The sequence below is a fragment of the Stegodyphus dumicola genome, chromosome 2 (assembly GCF_044657685.1).
Source record: "Stegodyphus dumicola isolate Sdum_Otavi_A_Nest chromosome 2, ASM4465768v1".
Lineage (NCBI taxonomy): Eukaryota > Metazoa > Arthropoda > Arachnida > Araneae > Eresidae > Stegodyphus > Stegodyphus dumicola.
In genome coordinates, this window is record NC_140769.1 from 156,969,824 (window position 1) to 156,991,344 (window position 21,521).

General features: G+C 31.0%; 1 protein-coding gene across 2 annotated transcripts in view; it reads right to left on the bottom strand.

The window, feature by feature from the left end:
* Dbct (Dihydrolipoamide branched chain transacylase E2) overlaps positions 1–21,521 on the bottom strand; it is a 61,958-nt gene that overhangs the window by 10,912 nt on the left and 29,525 nt on the right. For both annotated transcript variants that reach the window (XR_004759539.2, XM_035368720.2), the window contains exons 4-10: positions 21,282–21,466; positions 13,483–13,616; positions 12,217–12,328; positions 10,334–10,605; positions 8,586–8,663; positions 2,227–2,418; positions 703–774 (exon numbers count right to left, since the gene is read on the bottom strand). Coding sequence is in view for 1 of the 2 variants with exons in the window: in XM_035368720.2 (XP_035224611.1) it covers positions 703–774; positions 2,227–2,418; positions 8,586–8,663; positions 10,334–10,605; positions 12,217–12,328; positions 13,483–13,616; positions 21,282–21,466 (1,045 nt within the window). In the remaining variant the exon portion in view is untranslated. The remainder of the gene's footprint in view (positions 1–702; positions 775–2,226; positions 2,419–8,585; positions 8,664–10,333; positions 10,606–12,216; positions 12,329–13,482; positions 13,617–21,281; positions 21,467–21,521) is intronic.

The following is a 21,521-nucleotide window of genomic DNA, read 5'->3' on the forward strand; positions in this document are numbered from 1 at the left end:
ATGAAAATCTGCTAAATGGGAGGATGCCTAGAATATTAATGAAAGTATTATGTTTCATGAAAAAACAAATTCCAAGTATTGCATCATTGTTCCTGTTTTACTCGTCCATCAGTTTCCAAAGAAGGCTCAAGTGTGCAATTTTTCTGGGGAGGGGGGTTGGATTTTATGAGTTAAATGAAAATAACACACCTTTTTTTCCAAACACATTTATGGGATTAGTAATATTTTTTATTAACTGTACTAATACTATAAATGTTCAAAAAAATTTCAACATGGATATATCAAAATACTTTATATCAGTCAGAAGCATAATTAAAAAATAAGTGCATTTAATGTTTTCACTCAGACTGTGAAGCAGTAGTGGCCAGTTAAAGTCAAAAAAACAGTTTAAATATATTACTTTTGGCCATATAACAGCTAAAAATGGAGCTAAAAAATTGGCTACTGGAAGGCTCATGCAAAGGTTCACATTACATTTTATGCAATCATAATATCTGAGAAGTCACAAAAATGTAATGTAAGATAGGATTATGGAACAAAATATAAAAATAAACAAATTTTGAAGAGAAGACTACTCATCATTCCTAACATTGAAATTGAAATTTTTGAATAATTCATTCTTAGAATTCATGGAATAGATAAAAATTTTCATAGAATTTAATTACAAGTATCCATTAAAAAAAAAGAAAGAAAAGAAAATACCTGAATTTTACCAATAGCACCAATAGCAACTTCAGGAAGAAGAATAACTGGTTTTGCATATGTTCCACCAATCTGAAATTAAATTAATTAACAATCAGTTACATAACATTTTACAGATAAAAAGAATTACACCAATAAAAACAGAGCTTCAGCATATTTCAAATTAAAATAATATAAAACAATATAGATATGTATCTTCACTAAACAACCATATTAAAGTTTTAAAACACTAGAATGATTACATTAAAAGCTTCAAAAGTTTCATTTTTAAAATCTATTTCCTTCAATCAAATTAATTTCATATATGCTTTATATTTTCATTAATTTCCAGTTTGGTGTTCAATAACTTTGTGGAATGATTTTAATTATGAATTTTATATCTTGCTAATCATTGTTCCTCCTTTTTAATTACATTAAATTATTACTGAATCTTTTTTCTACAAGTCTCTTCAGAAGGGTGGTGGTAGGAAGACAGTTAGCAGGTCCACTGATTCCATCCATCAGGTATTTTAGATCAACGCTATGATGAAACTGGGCAGAAGTTATACTGTCTGTACTGGTACTCAAGGTTTATAGCTAATGAGACATGTACTACCTGAGCTGTATATTGCTTTCATCTTATATCTTTTATAATGTTAAATATTAAAACCATTTTTATCCAAGAACTGTAAATTAAAATGCAAATTTAAAATTAAAATTACATTGATAACATTTTACAAATTGTTGAACACAGGTTGGTAAATAAATATACAGGGTGGCTCCAAAACATTGACCTCAGCTTTTATTCCTTAAATATGATCATAGATATATAATATAAATAACAAAGCTATGTAAAAAAAGGTACAGAATTTTATGAAATCAATTAAATTTTTCAGGGAATTAAATTTAAAGAAATACAAAACTTCCATTTATATATGGCCCCCATACAGAAAAATTTACAATTAGCAAAATGTGCCCCATACACCAATAAGTTCGTGTATAAAATTTCAGCATTTTATCATAAAAACAGGCAGAGATAAGTTTAAACAAAGTTGGTAAGGGGGTTGATCATAAATTAAAATGTAAATGCTTACAGTTAGATTGCAGGAGATGGAAATCTCTGTGGCTTTTTGTGATAAAATTCTGAAATTTTGTAGATGACTTCATTAGTGTATGGGCCACATTTTGCTAAATGAGAATTTTTCTGTACTAGGCAATATAAAAATGCAAATTTTGCATTGTTTTAAATTTAATTCCTTAAAAATTTTAATTGATTTTATAAAATTCTGTATCTTTTTTACATAACTTTGTAATTGTATTATATGTCTACAATCACATTTAAGGAATAAAAGCAGAGGTCAATGTTTTGGAGCACCCCATATCTATAAATAATAAATAAATTTATTGTTTTGAATCACTAAAAAGCTATTTTTTTAATTATACAATTAAGTTTCCTCAATAAATTTATCAATAAGAAAATTTAAAGTAATTAACAGAGATAGTTAATACATAATCCATACAAATATACTAAAATTTTATACTTACAGCACCAATATTAGAGAGAGAAAATGTGCCTCCAGTCACATCACTCTGTCCTAAAGCTTCTCTGCGTCCCAAATCTTGAAGCCTGTTTAATTCTGATGCAATTTGTAAAATAGTGAGGTTCTGTACATTTTTTATGTTTGGTACTATAAGACCTGCACTTGTATCCATTGCTATACCTATATTATGTGAAGCCTTTAGAGAAAATAAAGCATATTTTAACTGATGAATAGAAATAAAAATGCAATTATATATCAGTAAAACATATAACTATTACAAAAAAAAATATTATTTATTCTCCCCCCTGAGGGGGGAAAAGATCTATAATAGAGGAATAACTGTTAAATGTTAACATAAAAATAATTACAAGCAAATTAATATCAAATTATTTTTTCACACACTTCAAATACTGTACTTCATCTAATACACATCAAAGGCATTGTGAACATAAGTCTTTTGTATTTATATGTACACATGATGTTTTCAAATTGCTAATGATATTTACAACGTAAGTTTTGTAGTTAACAAAGAATTTCTGTTAGATTTATTTTATTACATATTCTTACATTTTTTATTCATTTATTAAAAATATTTAATCAAGTAAAAGATATGAAATGAACTGCTGACTTGCATGAAAAGAAGTGTAAACTGGCATTTTAACTATTTTAATCTGTTAATTCCATTTTAAAGTTTCTGGGGAAGCGGAAGCTCTATTTAGTGATGACCAGAAAGATGTAATTCTGCCATTATGCTTTACATCCCTGTTTTCTGATAATGAGTTTAAAAACAACAATAGCCATTTCCAAATAAAGCCTGATTTATTATACTGCCAAATATATAATAGGTTCTTGCAATTGTGATTGATGTATAAATAAAAGTTTTTCAATGGAGTGAAAAAGCATAGCTGCCAAATTTTAACTTTGAAATAAGATTAACCAGATAGTTTTCACACAGTATGGTGATGCAACTTCAGAAGGACACCAAACTGGCAAATTTGATGTAAGTTTCCTCTATAATGCATCATTCATTATACAGTTGTGTGCGAAAGTTTAAGACCACATGTGGAAAAATCAGATTTATTGGAATTCCGCTACAAAAACATATGTAATAAATGAAAAAAAGATTTACAAGATTATTGAAGTATAGTCAGTATTTTGTCGAACCTCCTTTTTTTTTATCAGTGCTGCAATTCTTTTAGGTATCTATGAACAAGAGACTGGCAGTACGCTTGAGAAATCTGTGTACACCACACATGCTTTATTTCTTCAATAAGTTCTGTAGCACTGGATGACAGCTTCTCCGCGACTTTATTTTTCACAATACACCAGAGATTCTCTATGGGATTCAAATCTGGGCTGTTACCTGGACAATTAAGAACTTGGATTTTAGTAGCTCTCAGATTGTCCTTGACATTCCTTGCCCTGTGATATGGAGCCCCACTATGCATTAAAATTGAACATCCAAGTAAAGCTTCAATTTGTCATGTAATAAATTAAGGTAACGACTATCATTCCTCATGGTTTTAGGTGGCAGGAAATATACAGCAGCAGTACCAGACACAGACATTGCACCCCATATCATCTGGTTTGGAGGGTGTTTCAATGTCGGAATCATATATCTGTCATCATATCTTTTTCCAAATGGGAAGCGAATACATTTAGCATATGCTGAAATTTGCTGCACACTTGACTCATCGAAAAATAACACTGTATTCCACTGTTGTTCGGTCCAATTCTGATACTGTCTGATATTGTTAGTCATTCCTTTTTCATACTTTGAGTAAGTCGAGGTTTCCTTGCAGGTTTATAGGAAAATAAGCCATAATCTATAGTCAAACATCTTGAAATAGTACTTGAACTAACGTTGGTACTGTTTGCAGCCAGAGCAGCCCTAATTTTATTGCAGGAGGTTGCTGGACATTGAGTGATCATCCTTCTTATCACACGATCATCACGTGCACAAGTTTTTCTTGGGCCACCGCTTCTCTTAAGATCTGTATAATTTCCTGAAATTTTAAATTTACTGATAGGTTGATGCATGCCTGTCTTGCTGACATTTACCTTCAAACATATTTCTCATTCAGAAAAGCCAACTTCATGCAGGGCCACTATTTTTGGCAGTTTTTCAACAAGAAGGATTTTTTAACCATTACAAGAATTATACAACAGCACTGTGTATGCCAAATCCAATAACGATCTACTGATAAATGAGACCACATTATATTTATAACAGCAGAAAGCATTTGATGCAATCAAAGCATGAGATAACGCAATCATGAGTGAAAATTGTGCAATCTGTAAAAATACAGGAAAACAGCTACTGGTCTTAAACTTTTGCACGTAACTGTACATAATTAATAAATAAGAATCAAAATTAAAAACAGAGCCAAATAATAAAATTTTATATTGATAAAAATTCTCGAATAAAAGAAAGGCTTTTATTTATTAGACAGTTAGTAAACATGACAAAAATAAAATGAATAATTAATAAGCACATTACTGAATGAATAAACTATAACTTAACTGTACAATACAATACAATGTACAATACAATTTAAAAATTTTAAGCAAAATTAAGTACTAAGATTTACCAGTTAAATCATTATAAAATGGCTTACAAATATCCTTATAATATATAAAAGCACATGAAATCAAATACAAATTAATTATGCTAAAAATCACTTGAAGAAAAAAGTTTAATTTTAAGTTGTATTAAAAAATCACACCATTTTTTCCCCCTAGAGCTTATTATAAAATTTTTTTCATACCTTTCTTTTAGTTCTGACTTTCAAAGATCAATAATCTTTCTAACATTACATTTGAAACAGATAATCTAAATTCAGAATAAATTCAAACTGGAAGATTTGAAGATTTACTGGGAGTTCAGAAAATGAGATGAGTCTCAAGTTTTATCAAGAAGGTTGGTAGATCTTGCATATCCTATAACATATCTTAAAACCTCACATATCCTATAACAACTTTGAAAAGTGCCAGCCAATGCTGATTATTATAACACATGAAAAGCATGCATTTTGTTGCACAATATAAATATTATTCTTTTGAAATAAATTCTTGTTTATTTATAAAGTGTGACCATTTAATTCTCTGTTTACAATTATCCTAATAATGTTACTATGTACTAAATGATATGAGCATGTCCGACTTTGAATATCATGAAGATTTCTTAAGACATAACTCTACAAGCACAGAAAGCTAATTTAAATCGATAAGAACAACTAACCATCTTGATAAGAAAATGCTATTTTGGGTTTTAAATACTTCACCAATCAAGTGACTATTTTGTTATTTAAAATTTTTATTTTTGGACTCTAGCTTTTTTCTGAAACCAGTAAATCAAACATGGTTAAACTTCAAATGTTAAATGGCCTTTTTTCTGAAACCAGTAAATCAAACATGGTTAAACTTCAAATGTTAAATGGCATTCAACTTACATTTTTTGTGCTTTAATTTTAAGACAGGATTATTTAATTTAGACAGCATACAAATTTAGCTAAGTTTCATCTCAGTTTTGAATGATGGCCTCTTCCAATACTATCAGTTTATGAGAGTTTTACTTTGAATTCCAAGTTATCATGATGGAGATTTGATATATGCACTCATACACATTTCTGATCATTTTAGTTTGCTACAAATTAACACCTAACTTAAATTTTGATTTTATGTACGAATCTTACAAATGATCTTTTGGTCATTTATAAATGACAGAAAATATATTAACAATAGTATAAAACATTATTTGCCATTTGATACATGTAAATTTAATTATGTATCATTTATTTAAAAAAAAAATTATGTGAACAATTCAGAGCATTCAGATGGCAAAGAAATGCAAGTTCAAATATTCAATAAATCAGAGTTTTTCATATATTTTTTACTCATGGTTCAATTAACCTGTAGTAAATTAATTATATTTCCCCTTTTTTCCATCTCTAATGTTAAAAATCAAATGTACAAATTTTTCTCTGTTACTTATTTTCATATTCCATGATCTCCAAAATGCATCAAAATTTTAAAAATCTTATGCAACATGAATAACTAATCAAATAATTTATTCAAATGTAGATATAAAGATCATTAACACACAGTTTTGTAGAATTCTGAATTAAATCAGACAAATTAGGAAGAGTGAACATGTTTTTTGTTAGATTTTACTTGTTCGTATACGTTTGGGGAAAATGACAAAAAGATTTAAATACAGATAAAATATCAAAAAGCTATTCTTACTCTACTAGTCTGCATGCATACAACATTGTAAAAGGAATTAAAGCTTAGAAAGCTTTGCTAGCTATTTTAAAACAATTCTGTTTCACTAATTTTGAGAAATGTGGCAGAAAAGATGACAAAATTAGATTTCAAGATAACAACTATCAATAATTTGTTCTGTAGTTATGATTTATGAAGACTTTCTGATACTGCATACTCAGATTTTATTGAAAATAATTATCAAAATGAAGAATGGAATGGAATTTGATAAACGATTAAAATGCAAAAATATCTATGCTTCCTTCAAGTAAATCTCTTATACCTCTCTATTCATTTCTCCTTTATACAATAGAAATTTATATCTTGAAACTTATGACCTCTAGAAACTTATATTTTATTTAATAACTGTAAAATGTGGGTCTGGTTAATTTGTAAACAAATTTAATAAAGCTTGCTTAAAAACAATACACTGATATGTAAGCTCCTAAATAAATGCTTTATATTTCTATTTGAAACATCACTGCATAAAACCTTTTTTTATTATGTGAAGCCATTTCTACACTGGTGTGCAAAAATTAAGGACAAGGCACATAAGTTAGCATTAAAGTGGAACAACTCAACAGAACAGACCAAAAGACCAATCAGGAGATAGACTTGGGACCAGCACAATAAGGCATGCACATATATGGCAGAGGATTTTGGGGAGGAGTGTCAGAAGGATAATTGCACATGAGCAGTGTATGCTTAAGAATATAGTGAACACTATTGCATGATGTTGAGTACAGTGATTTCAATGATGTTGAGTTGCTACTACTGTGTGAATATCCAACAGGCAATATAAAAGGCATCATCAGAAAGATTTTATATTTTGCCATTGGGAAGCTGGAAAAAGATCAAAGTGTGACAAGTGTAGCAAAAGAGTTGGAATAGCTTACAGCATTGTTTCATGGGCCTAGAGGGCAATTCAAATGCTAAGAACAGCTGTTAGAGCATTCAAACAGTGGTAATCCATGAACAACAATGGCGGTGGACAACCAATATATTGTTCTAGTGGCAAAAAGAGACAATCAGTAGAAAGCGGACGCTATTGCAAGGCACATGCAACAGAAAACTGAATGTCCAATATCACATTTTAACATGTCCAGGAGGCAACACAAAGATAGTCTACGATCATGATAACCAGTACAGCATGAGCCAATAATGCCTGCTCATCACAGAAACTGATTTCTGTGGAGCCTGGAACATAAAAATGTACATAACAGGAGTGTGGTCAAATGCTCTTTATGGATGACAGCCAATTTAGTCTGATGAGTGATTATAGACAAAACACATACAGAGAGAAAAGGGAAATGCAGTCATCCCTTCAACATCACCAAGAGGGATTGTTTTGGAGGTGCTGAAGTTCTCATTTGAAGTGGTATCATGCTTGGTAGCCATTTGGATTTTCACATCTCCCAAGGAGGTTCAATCACTGGTATTCAATGTTGTACTGAGGTTCTCTTCCCTCATGGTGCATATGTTTAGAGGTGTAGGTCCAGCATCCTCTTCATCATACGTAGCTATACCAGAGCTCTTGCAGCATAAAGATATTCAATGCATAGATTCACTTGCAAAATTCCTGGACCTAAATCCCATAGAATATGTGTAGGACCTTCTCAGGAAACATTTGGCAGCACTTGGTTAGCCACCAACAACAATTCTGCAGCTGAAATTGGTGCTACAAGAATAAGCTGTAATGTTTTAACAGCTTCTTGACAACCTTGTTCTCAGCACTGACAGACAATGTAATCTCAGTACCACCACAGTCAGGGGTGATCATATCCCATTCTAAAGACTGGATTTTTCTTGCCAGGTGCCTATCACATGGACGTATCTGTCTTCTCTCCAGCTGCGCTCAGAACTCTAACTTTGTTTTTTCATCACAATGGGTTTCAATTAATATTCAGATAAAAAATAATTATTGGAGAAATGCTTAGTAACATTTAAAAAAAAGTAAATAATGATTAAAATATGGAACAAAAGGTCACTGATGTATAGAATCTCACACACACACACAAACAAAAATTTCTATTATAACAAATACTTTTTCAGAAAAGAATTATCTTTCATGGGTATTCAATCCAAAAGAAATATTCATACTTTGTAGATAATGTTCTCGCATTTCTCATCTACCGAAGAATTCAAGACAGGATATTCTGATAATGATAAAGATAGGGCCTGTAAAAAATATTCCAAATTAAAAATTTTGAAAATTCCATAGGCATAGTAATAATAATTATATTCAAAAAGAAAAAGTTAAAAAATAACTATTAAGCAACAGAATGAGATAAATTAGTTTACTCATTACAACTAAACACAGGGATGGGAGAAGAGAAAACTCTTTTACAGATAGATTGTTTGTAAAAAATTTGAAAAGCTTAGGGAAAAACAATAGCTTAGGGAGAAAGCAATTTGATTCTTCTGTACTTTTCTGCTGGAAAAACATAACCTGTGAAACAGGGGAAACAATGCAAATGTGCATCATAATTCGACATACATTACAAACATAAAACTTTGATATAAATAATACAGATCATTAATGGCAACATTAATTTCTAGTTAAAAGGTCATTTTACATCATGATATGCTGTATGTGAAAAATGGGTATTTCATGAATGGTATGATAAAAACATGAATTGCCCTAATAAGCTTCTTGATTTTCATTCAAGTTTCAGCCTAATGAATCATATGTGAAGTATGTATTGGAAGAATAACAAGAAAATATATAGTGTTCAAGGGTTTACAATCTTACTCCTTTATATGCATCATGACACGAGGTGAGGTCCAATTTCAAGGTTATTTTATAAAATTCTTGCCTCAATGGATCAATAGTTTCCACAACACACAGAGATGCTACAGTTTACAAGATAAGTGGTGATACGATTTTCCTTATTGATACACATTATTTTCTTAAAGGTGATAAATAAAGTGCTTAAGGACCATATAATTAAGGTTAGATTAAGTTATTTGAAGATGGCAAAGCATATGAGCACAATCAAGGAAAAGGATGCCTTCATGAAGGACTTTCTAAGGGAAACTGGGTTGTATTCATTACATGAGGAAAACCACAAAAAATAGCTATGCAGACAGCCCATTCATTCTCTTGTGCTCAAACGCAGGTCAAATGATATGTGTTCAGTGCCAATTGCTCAAAATTAGATCTTAAATTAACAATATTTGCAAATGGAGCTAGGAAGCATTGGATTTGGGGTGTTTGGCATAAAATGCTATTTAGCAGAGATGCCTGATACCTAATGAACTCAATCTAAAAAAGAAGAAGGACAACATTTGCAACTTATGCTACCTTGCCACTATTGGGTTAACACACATAATACACACACACACCAAAACAAAACAAAACAAAAAAAGTTAAATTAAAGGTTGCATTATAATTTGATCATTAACATTATATATGGAGTTACAAAAGGTTAGATATCTTAATCTATGCTTAGAAAGTTACTAAACAGCTTAATCTGTGTAATTTTATAAGTAAACAATTACATCAGAATTTGCTTTACTAGAGTTAATTTAAGAAAGAAAATAGGATTAATTTAAGTAAAAACGATTCCTAAAAATTAAAATGAGAGTAATTTTATTTATAAAATATAATTTATAAATGTGTCACATTTATAAATGCAAATATGTTATTAAACTTAATACCAACAGCAGGAAATCCACAAGCTGTTTAATATAATACTTTTATGAGTATTAATAAGTTTTATTGGCAATAAATAAGTTTTATTGGTATTATTAAAGTGGCATGCTTGATTAAAAAAATTAAATTGTTTATTTCAAGTTTCTTTTACTGCAGAATACAGTGAAAGAAACGAATATGAAAGTTTCCTTACTTTGATAAAAAATGGCATATATGAAAATTTTATATTTCTTTCTTCTGCTATAGTTTTTAGAGATTCTCTCATGAGCACTAAATCTGTGACATCTATTTCATCACAGTAACAAAAACTTGGTACAGAAAGAGATCTGGTCATAGTTTTAACCATGGTCTTTTTATATCCTTTAATGAGTTCAGTTTTATCTTTAAGAATTGGCACTTGAGTTTCTACAATTTTCTTTGCGGATTCTTTGGGAACTGGTTTGGGAGGAGCAACCTGGTGTGGTTCTGAAAATCCAAAAGAAATATTTACAATTATATATATTTATAATATTGTCAGTCTTACTGTAAAAAATTGGAGATAAAAAAAAATCCCTTTTCTTTATTAAGATATCACAAACAGGACATAGCAATATATAACCTCTTACAAAAATAGTATATGTAAGCAGGTATATTAGCATGCGCAAGTACTTTTCACATGGCTAAAGGACATTGAGAAACTATTTTGTTTTTTATGAATTCTGAATTTATTAATTTTTTTTTAAATATACAATACATTGTACAACAATGTGGTTTTAGTTTCCATATTACAAGATTACTTCTAAAAGTTCAGATTAGTTATTTTTATTCATTTTTATTGGTGCTTCCCAAAACGTATTACAGTCAAAAGTCATTAATTTGGACACCCATAATCCGGAATGATCTATAATACGGACCTCAAAGCTAAAATCTTTCTGCACATGCGCCGCGTTGACGCATGCGCATAGGCGTTTTACGCGTGCGCGCAAGACATTTATGACTGCGCATATGCGTCTGTGCAAGCGCAGAATACATTTTCGCGTGCTCGTTTAATGTATAATGGATGGTATAAGCTAAAATTATCTAATTATCTATTTCAGTTAATATTGATGATTGCGTTGTTCCTTAATCTTCAAACTGGATCCGGCTTATTATTTTTTGCAGACTGTAAGAGCAATTTTATATAAGCTTGAACTTTCGATTATGTCAAATAGAATTTCCGATGCTGGAGCTCCCAAAGGATCTAGAAAACGAAAGTATGTTTCGATGTCCATCAAACAAAAAACAAATTGCTACAAAAAATGGATAAAGGTATATCCTTTGTTTATCTAACCGTTCCGAAATCTGTTTATCAATTTCACGCTGCTCTGCGGCGGGGTAGGGGGGAAATGCCGTGGCACGCAATGAATTTGAAGTTGATCTGTCAGCACTATCATTATCTTCAGGGCAGATGTTTTTATTTTATTCGGCTTATAATTCCTTACTAAATGTAGTATTTAATCTCGATGTACTGTCTTTGATATGATTTAAATCAAATTCCTTGTCATTATAAATATCACGAATACAAATCAAATAGTTTTCTGGTTGCAATTTTCTAATTTCGGCTATGCGTAAGGGATGCTTTACGCATGCGTGCGTTGAAAGAAATGTTTATTAAAGTAAACAAATAAATATTAGGCATCTTTTTTTGTAAATTTTGATACCCTTTAGATCATAATTGTTCATTATTTTATAAATTATGGTTTCATATTTTTAATTTTATAATTTCTGCATGCTCTCTTACCATATTTAAACTGATGATCTATAATCCGGAAAAATCGATAATCCGGAATTGCCGAAGTCCCGACGAGTCCGGATTAAAGACTTTTGACTGCACTATCTCAATTCATCCAGATAATAACAGAAGTAAAGCATTTTAGATAAAACATATAAATAGTATGTGTGCCACTTTTCTACATATACATAGAATCTCATGTATTTATGTACAGGCATAGGTCAATAATGGAGAAAAAATTTAAATTTCCTAGTAGCTTTAACTGAATATCGTAAATAGGTTGAAATAGCAAAGAAAAATGTAAAATGTTACATTTCAATATTCACCTTTAAAAGGAGCATTTGCCTGCTTTAATTTAAGTTGTTCTAAGTATGCATATATATCTTCCTTCAGAATACGACCATCTTTTCCACTTCCTTTCACTTCACTCAGTTTTACCTAAAACAATAAACACATTCACTTCTGATAAAGAAACATGGAAATGATGGGAAAGCAAAACATTCTGTGTATTACATTCCAAGGTGGAAAATGTTATATTTAATTTCTTTGTGCAAATAAATCTTAATTTGAGATGCATAAAAACACACTGAAGTAAGATATAAGGAAGCCATTTATGATTATAAAATAAATAAATGGAAGCATATTGTAAATATACACTTTTCAAAATTATTTTTGATTCATAACTATCTCTTATGATTATACCTTCAGATAAATAAATGTTGGCTGATTTCTACTAAGATATAATTCTAGACTTTTAGATGAGTGAAGTAATAAACAAAGTGGTTGTGTTATGAAGAGATAAAATGAAATTATAGTTTCTTCTTTTTACATTCTTGATGAAGCAAAAAAGAAAGGTGCAACGAAGGACACTTAATTTCTTCTCCAATTCAGGTAATCAGATCTCCACCAATAATTAAGATAATCCAAAATCTCTTTCTTCAATACTAGATAATTACCAAGTTCCACATTTCTCACATGAACCTCAACCAAGTGCCTCTCTTGGCACTGCATTCAGTGCCACAGTTGAATAACATATATGCAGAAGTGCTTTAAAAGCAGCAGTCTGAGAATAAATATGGTTATAAATAATAACTTTATAACTTTTTATCAACTTAATCAAATATTTATATATTTATATTAATAGAGTTTAAATAAAAACAATATATTTTTAGACAACTATGCTGTAAGCAAAGTAAACTACTTTGCTACACTAAAGAATCCAAACATATAAAAAATATAATTAAAAAAACATACCTAGCATAGAAAATTATCTTTAGAAAATTAGAAAAAATATCTTATTATTGTTCTTATTAGAATATTAGAAAATCCTTTTAAGGCAGTTTAAGTTTATTTTTCAAGATTTTTCTTACATCTTAATAAGAAACTTACAGTCCAATTTAGCCTGATAAAGATTTTAACATGCAGATGGCATATATTCTATAAATATCAAATTCATAATTTACAGTTGGAAAATGTTACAATTTAACTAGAATATAACATCACACAGATCTCTCAAATCTTAGACAAAGATAAATTATTCTTGAAAAATATTTAGCATTTAATCATTGCTGAAAAAACTGATATATACTTACATTGTGCTCACTAGCAATTCGCCTAACTGCCGGTGTAGTGAGAACTTTATTTGAAATAATTGAAAAGTCAGCTTCGGAACCAGCTGGAGCAGCTAGTTGATCTTGAACTTGATCGACTTGCTCTTCAGAACTGGCTGGTAAAATAAAAATTTAAAAAGATAATATTTCTATTTTACTAATAAGAAATATGGAATAAGCTAAATGTATGAGTTCTATTTGGAAAATATTCCATTTTTAGCTAGGAAAAATACACTCATTTGAAGACCTGAAAATATAATCTTCTTTACAACTAATTTATTAGATATGCATATACTTCTCCTCCCTATCCTTGGAAAAGTGTATGTAATCCCTTTTCAAAATGAAATACTGTTCAAACAATACATTTAGCACAATATTTCCATGTAATTCAAATCTGATCTCTTTCAGTTTAATTTTAAAACTATGGATTAGCCAAAAATTACAAAGTGTCATGTTAGAAAAGTAAAACTTTTATAAGACTTTGCTCTCTCCTTAGCACATATTTTCATTGGTTAATTGGAAAGTTATGCAACTAGCAATTGGAAGGTCTGGAGTTTGAGTTTGGGTAATGGCATCGAAGATTTTTGTGTTTCCCAGCTTTGAAAAATATTACAATGTCTCTAGAAGTAATGTTTGAATTAAAAGGTGGTGGATGATATTTTATCACCACCACAATTCAGCAATTGGGTTACTCCTCCCCAGTCACCCTTTAAGTGGGAGAGAACATTAGGCTTTTCTCCCTCCTTCTTGGCTGCATCCATGGTGTAATTGGAAAGCATATCTGGCTAGCAATCAGAAGGTCCAGAATTCTGAGTCCTATCCAAAGTGTTGCAGATTCATGGTTCCTAACTTTGAAAAAGTTAAAATGTCTCTATACTTTGATAATTGGCAGAAATGCTGTGTCTGGCCATGAAAGCCCAAAATTGCATTCAAAGAATAGAAAGCCGCATTGTCTCGATAGAGCTTCCAAATTTCTACTACTCACAAACTAGTTTCTTTGCAAGAAAGGTATGAAGTGATGAAGAATTTCTAAATACTACCTTCTAATGCTTTGGCATTCTCATGCTTAATTGTAAAACACCACTGTTGGGAATCAAAGACAATAATAAACATGATTTTACTACACACTTATGCAATTTTTGGACTTAAAAAACGACTGTGTCTGTGATGACTGCAACTTGGTTTTTAGATCATAACTGCAAACTTACAATTCAATACCAGTTGTCATGGTATTTAAAAAGAGGAGTCTGTGCATCCAGCATAACCTACATGACTTCTGCATATGATTTGCTTTGCCTCCATCATCAGAAGCTTCAGCATAGATTTTTATAAATACCAAATTCTCTCTTAAAATGTAATGCAGCAAATCAACATTTATCCGTCTCTTGCTTGCTAGGTTTTGAACAAGGTTATGATAATCCTGAATGATCATTAATTAGCAACTTATCAATTTTGATTTGAACAAGCTCAAATTTGAAACAAGCTACCTTAACTATCATCATATTTTTACAGCACAGTAGAAAATATATATATATATATCAAAAGCAATTCAAAATATTATGCTACAGCATTTTATTCTAAAATTTATTTATTTTATTTGTAATCATAATACTTAAAATGAAAGGAAGTTGTTACACAGAACAAAAGTTCTGCTTATTGGAAGTTAATATTTTATTAAAAGATTAAATTTTAATACACTAAAGCAGTATTTTTCAATCACAATTAAATAATTTATGATTATCATTACCAAATCTGAGTTTATTGCTTGGAAATATAGGTGCTAGTGTTGGCAAAGCAAACTTAAGGCAACTTTTCTTTTAACTGCATTTCTCAATTCAAATGGAGTACTAGAATAAAATAATTTAGAATTTTTTTTTTTTTAATGGAATGCCACTTAGAGTCTAACATAAAAGTTGGCATGAAATCTAACCAGATGGTGGCAACCCTAATGATACATAAAGTAAAGATAATAAAGCTTCATGAAAATAATAATTATTTTATGTATGATGAATATTATTACTCTTATTTTCTTCACCCCTTAGAATAAGGGCACTAATAAAGCTGGGGAAATACCCTCATTTGCGGTCAGGTCATAAATTTACAATCCCTTTTTTCAGGGGGAGAGCTGACAAGGAGCGGACAATCTCGCTAGGGATCTTGAGAAAATGCGGGGGTTGTTTAAACATCTAACTTCTCTACTTTCAGTTTTATACATAGGAAAATACAAATTGAATTTTTTGAATGAATGCAATTTTGTACAATGAAAATGTATTACTTGACGATAAACTGTAAGATAAATAACATTTTTCTTTAAAGCCATAGGTGTAGAAAGACAGATATTTGTTACACGAATGAATTTGTAGTAAATATTGAGTTTTTTATTTCGAATGCTATGTTCCATGTATGCGAAGTAGCTGAGTATGTGAGATAATAGTCATAACCGAATGGCTTTCAACCTTTTCACGGCTAAGGACTGTTTCTCAATTACATTGTGGTCGCTGCTTTTTGGTTAATTTTCTAATGGCATATAAACAATAATTGTTTTTATTTGAGACTTATGAATAAAATAACGCAAACTATACTGCAGAAAATTCCTAAGAATAAAGTTAAATAATACTGAAAAATACATTATTGATGCACTTTTGTGTTTTATATGTAGTAGTATTAACTACTACTATAATCCTTAAACGGAATCCTTAAATTATATATATCTATGTATAGGTATATATAAATGGAACCAAGTATAGAATAAGGTATAAAATATCTTTATTATACAATGTTCATTACCATACGTATATTTACGTAATATCAATATAAATAGTTAGTTAGGTTTCGTACATATATAATTTATTTTTATATTTTGTATTTTTTGTATGAGATTCAGTATTGTATACGTATCTGAAGTTTAATTTGTTCTCTTTTTGGGTTATGACTTTAAGTGAGAAAGAATTGTTAGGGCCTTCATAGGGATTACATTATATACAATCAGTTAGGATCCAACTTTTCCTTTCTTTTAATCATTATATATATTGAAATACTACTTAATGAGTATACATAAAATATAGCAGTTTTTAAGCTACTTATTTATATATCTATTGTTTCGTCTGGTTTGATTATAGCAAAGCATTCGACGGTTATTTGCCTAAGGGTAAGGGTGCCTCGTGGAGAACTTTCTAAGCAAAACTGACTCTTATGCACGTTACACATGGATAAAACCTCGAAAATGCCAATACAGCCATCCCCGTCGATCCGGATTCGAACCCCGGATCGACCTGCCAGAGTTCAACGACTTTACAGCTCAGCTGCTAGTGAGCCAACACACACACACATCCACACATATACATTAAATAATAAATAGTATTTACATGTCATTTATAAAGTATAATTGAGTGCAATTTAATCATAAAGAGTTAGAAAATATTCTACGGAATTTTCACTTCGTAGACTTTTTGTTAAGCTTCACCATATTTCTTAAAGAGAATTTCAATGCTAGTTCCATTTCCAAGCTGTTTATGTACCTTATTTTTTATGCTTTGAATTATATTTAGAAAATTATTTCACTTGGTTATAGCTGAAAATGCAGTTTTTTTATTGAAGAATTTAAGGGTAAGAAGAGAATTATGCCTTTTTCTAATTAATTATTCTTGAAGCATTTAAATTTTTTTTAAAAAAGTGCACATTAATATGAATCACTGAACTAAAGTGGTCGATACAAGACAGATTAATTAGCTACTAAATTTTGATTTTCGTTGAGTAAAAATGAATTCATCTGCATTCTATAAGAAAGTAAATATTCAAAAAATGTTTTTTTCCTATTCTCGCAGTCATAATATTTTTCTTAAATATTCAGCTAATTCATATTCAAATATTCCAATCCATTACAATAAGTAATAAATCGATACAGTAAATAAATAATTAAAATCAATTAAATGGAATTTTAATTGATTTTAATTGCCATTTTCCCTCTGATAAACCCCTCTTTAGAGTTCAATAGCAGTCAATCAGCTTTTGTTGGGGGTTCATTTTTCTTTATGGTATGCTTACGTTATATATGTATGTATTATGCATGGCTCATACTTGTCAATTGCAGCTTTTAATATCTTTTGGAAAAAAATCAATATGAGAATCCAGAAAATGATTCTTAGCGACGCTAAAACTATTATTACTAGGCACTCTCATGCCACAGTGTTTAAAAACAAATCCCATTGTTTAAAGGTAGATTCTATGCTCATATTTTAGTCTAAAATTAAAAGCTGCGAGTCAAAATTAAGGGGGGTTGCTCTTAGAAAGCCTCAATTAGAAGTAGTTATAGGAAATGTTAATCAATACTTATAATCTTAAGGTATGTAAATATGAGCCCATTTTCCTTAGAAAATTCTCCATGAAATCATGCCTAGCCAACCCCCATATGTTTTGCCATATTCAACACAAAATCATTCTTAAGATGATTAATTAATTAATTTTTCTTTTCAAAAACTAGGATGCTTTCCGTAAACAATTAGTATTAATAAGCGCTGTTCAACTGGAATTGGGTTTGATTATTTGTTTATAGCAGTGCTTTTCAGCCGACTTACATGTACCTGTTTGTATTGCTCAGAGGGTGGTGGAAGGAAATTCCTATACGAAAACAATGTAATAATGAAATGTTAATAAACAAATAAATATAACTTTTCATATCTTATGTAATTTGTCTCCATTCTGATACCATGTGCATCATTTATTTCTGATATACTGATACTGAATGTGACCTAAAAACTCTTTTTTTAAAAAAAATATATCATTTCTTATGATCCCTGACACAGCCGTTTACTTTCTCCTTCCGTAATTAATGTCAGTCTCCTGCTCTCAACCGCATTTGCCAAGCCACCAAGCTGGGAACCATCTCATTTATTTCGCTCATAATTTGTTGGCTAAACCACATCTTTTGTCACTTCTTCGCCCCCCCCTTTTTTTACTCTAACTGCACAATCTTCCAGCTGACCCACATATAATTTTATTTGGACCACTGCCCTATTACAAGTTAATTAAGTACAAAAAGTATCAGTAAGAACTTATGTTAGAAGAACTATTTACAATGTCATTAACATTTTATATAGGTTCAACCTACTTCTGTCTTGATCAGGTTTTTGCCAATTACACTAATTTTCAGCCTCGACTATGACATCTTTGTTAATATGTGCCAATGATGGCTTTTATACCACTTGTACTGTAGCAGTTGCTGAACAACTGGTTTAGACTAAAGGTCCTGAAGTTGGGAAGCATGTATCTGATATAAAACTCATCTGTAAGAGAACAGTTGCAGATACAGTGATGTGCATCAGCTTTGCTGTCTTCTATTCCATATCTGCATTTGACCTGTTTAACCAAGAATCTGATGTGATTGGATAGGCCAGGAACTTTCTACGATCCGTACTTGCTTGAAGGAAGTGATGGTTGAATTTTTGTGTTGGCTTCTGGGGAAATTCGGAAGGTGTATCTCCCTGTTTCCTCTTCTTGCCATTCTGCTAACATTGTTTTCCTAATGCTCTCCTTCGATACTTCTAAGAATAGTAGATTGGCATCTACTTATGGTTTTGCTATTCCCAATTTAGCAAGTAGCTCTCTTATTTCTCATTGCACCTGTGTGCCCCTCGACCCAGTAAGGTTTGATTGGATGGCTACAACTAGTGGCTATGATAATTTCTTTCAGTGTTTCAATATGAGGCCTCATTTAATGAGTGACTGTAAGATACTTATGCTATCTATAAAAACGCTTGTTCTATGTCAGCCCATAGCATTGCTTTGCGAGAGGCAAAGGATTTCACTTAGAAAACAATAGCGTAATTGATGAATCTGTAGTACTCACTGTATACTTCATCAATATCTTTGAGCATGACAAATGCTGCATCTACTCAATCCTCCATCTCAAATTCATCTGTAAAGATTTTACACTTCGTACCTTGTCTTCATCCAACAGATGTTACCATGCTCTGCCAGATAGCTATGCTGTTTCTGAATGTTTTTTTTCAACACAGTTGTTGCTTATAAGAAGGTATATAGTCTATGTTATGGAATAAGTTGTAATCTCCATTAGAGCGATTCCCTGTATTTGGGTAAACTTCTGACAAATCTCTGCAATATTCACAATCCATACAGGATACTCATAAAGAATCATTCTTTCAACTGTGTGGAGATAAAGTTCTTTCAAAACTCTTCCCACAAGGTTCCATTTTGAACTGACTATTCTGCATAATTTATTTATTATCTCATTCATTTGATCTCTGACATTAGTTAGATGAAGAAATTCATGCTTACTTCTCATCCAGAACATAGCCAAGGTATTTCAGTGTGCCCTGTCTTCATACTGGAACTCTATGCCAATTGATTCGTGGGATATTTCCCTTTAAGAATATTATGGCTTTTCTCTCTATTGTCCTGCTATTTCCTGCTGTTATGAAATCGCCTATATAAGCCTGCATTTGTGCAAAATTAACAATGTTTAATTTTAGTGCAGTATCCACTATGATATTCCAAAGAATGGTCTGATATTTTGAGCCCTAAGAAACTCTTTGTGGTATGTTTTAGTAATGCTGATGAGCAATTTGTTGCTTGCTCCTCTTTTGCAGAGTCACCTCTTTTTCAGAATACCAGCTGTTAACCTTAATACTGGCAAAGCAACCTTGCTGCCAAGTTATTATCCTACTGGTGTAGGTTTCCGAGTCAACACGTTAGCTTACACTGAATTGTGTAGTTTCGCACTACTCTTTACCTTTAAATCTAGTGTTACATTATCTTTTAAGTTCCCACTGCAAGTAGTTGGTGTTTTGTTAGCATGTAAGTCCGTGCCATCTGTTAAATATTTTGTGTTTAATAAAAGGATCTTTTACACCCTTTCCTACTTGTGTTCATCTTCAAGCCTGTGAGAGACTTTGCAAAGTTCACACTTAGGTATCTAGTTGCATTTTATGATACCTAAGCATATTAGATCTTACATAGTAGCTATCTGGTTAGGCACTGCCACCAGTAAATGGTCCTCAGGTTCCGGCATATGTCACCAAACATGTACTGCTCGAGAAATAAATGGCCATAAATACTTATTCATTTCATGAGGAAAGTTTCATCTTCAATGATCTCCTCTGACCCACCCACCCCATCTTCTTTATAGATAACTTCTGCAGATACTGGACACAAATTTTGTATATGTAATTGCTCCAATCTACATTTGTTTTGGGCCTAAAATCCATCCAATGTTAATACCACGACACAGAAGTAAATTCATTCGCCCAACGTTAAATAAAGCATAAGGCTCCTGTAAATGAAATCCTAGATCCCAAGAGCAGATAACCCTCAAAGCTTTGCTATAATGACATAAACCAAACCAAACCTAGATCCCAAGAACCAAATCATCACACAAAGACCAATATATGCTGACAGCCAATGATATTACACTTCCAGCAGCAATTCTAATCTACTTGTAGCCACAAGCCATGACCATTTGAACAAAAATGCCATGGTGAGAAAACATTTCCTGCTGAAAAAAGCTTATAGTGTCTTTTCATTGGAAATTCCAAATTCAGCAATTGCAATAAAATGGTACAAAAATCTAGTTAATCACAAAATATGAATAAATGACACTAAATTTAAATGAATTTCTATTAATATATCCCCAACATTTCAAAACATTCCTACATGTTTGGCTTGCCATGTTGCCTATATGTTGTCTCTGGCTTCACGGTCCTTATAACCCATAAGTACCTCATATTCTAATAAAAGAATCAAAAACAAAAGAAGCAAAAACTTACAGCTGTCTTCTTCAAGAAGCTCTATATCAACAAGAGGGAAACCAACTTTGGCAATATCATCCACTTCATAATAAATTTTTCTTATGTAACCATCATAACGACTAGTTATTGTTACAGATGCTTTGTCACTTTGAACTTCACATATGCTATCAAATTGATTGACTTTGTCACCTTCCTTTATATACCTAAAAACAAATGCAGACATTTTAGTTAATACAAAACAGATTACGTTTTGACAAC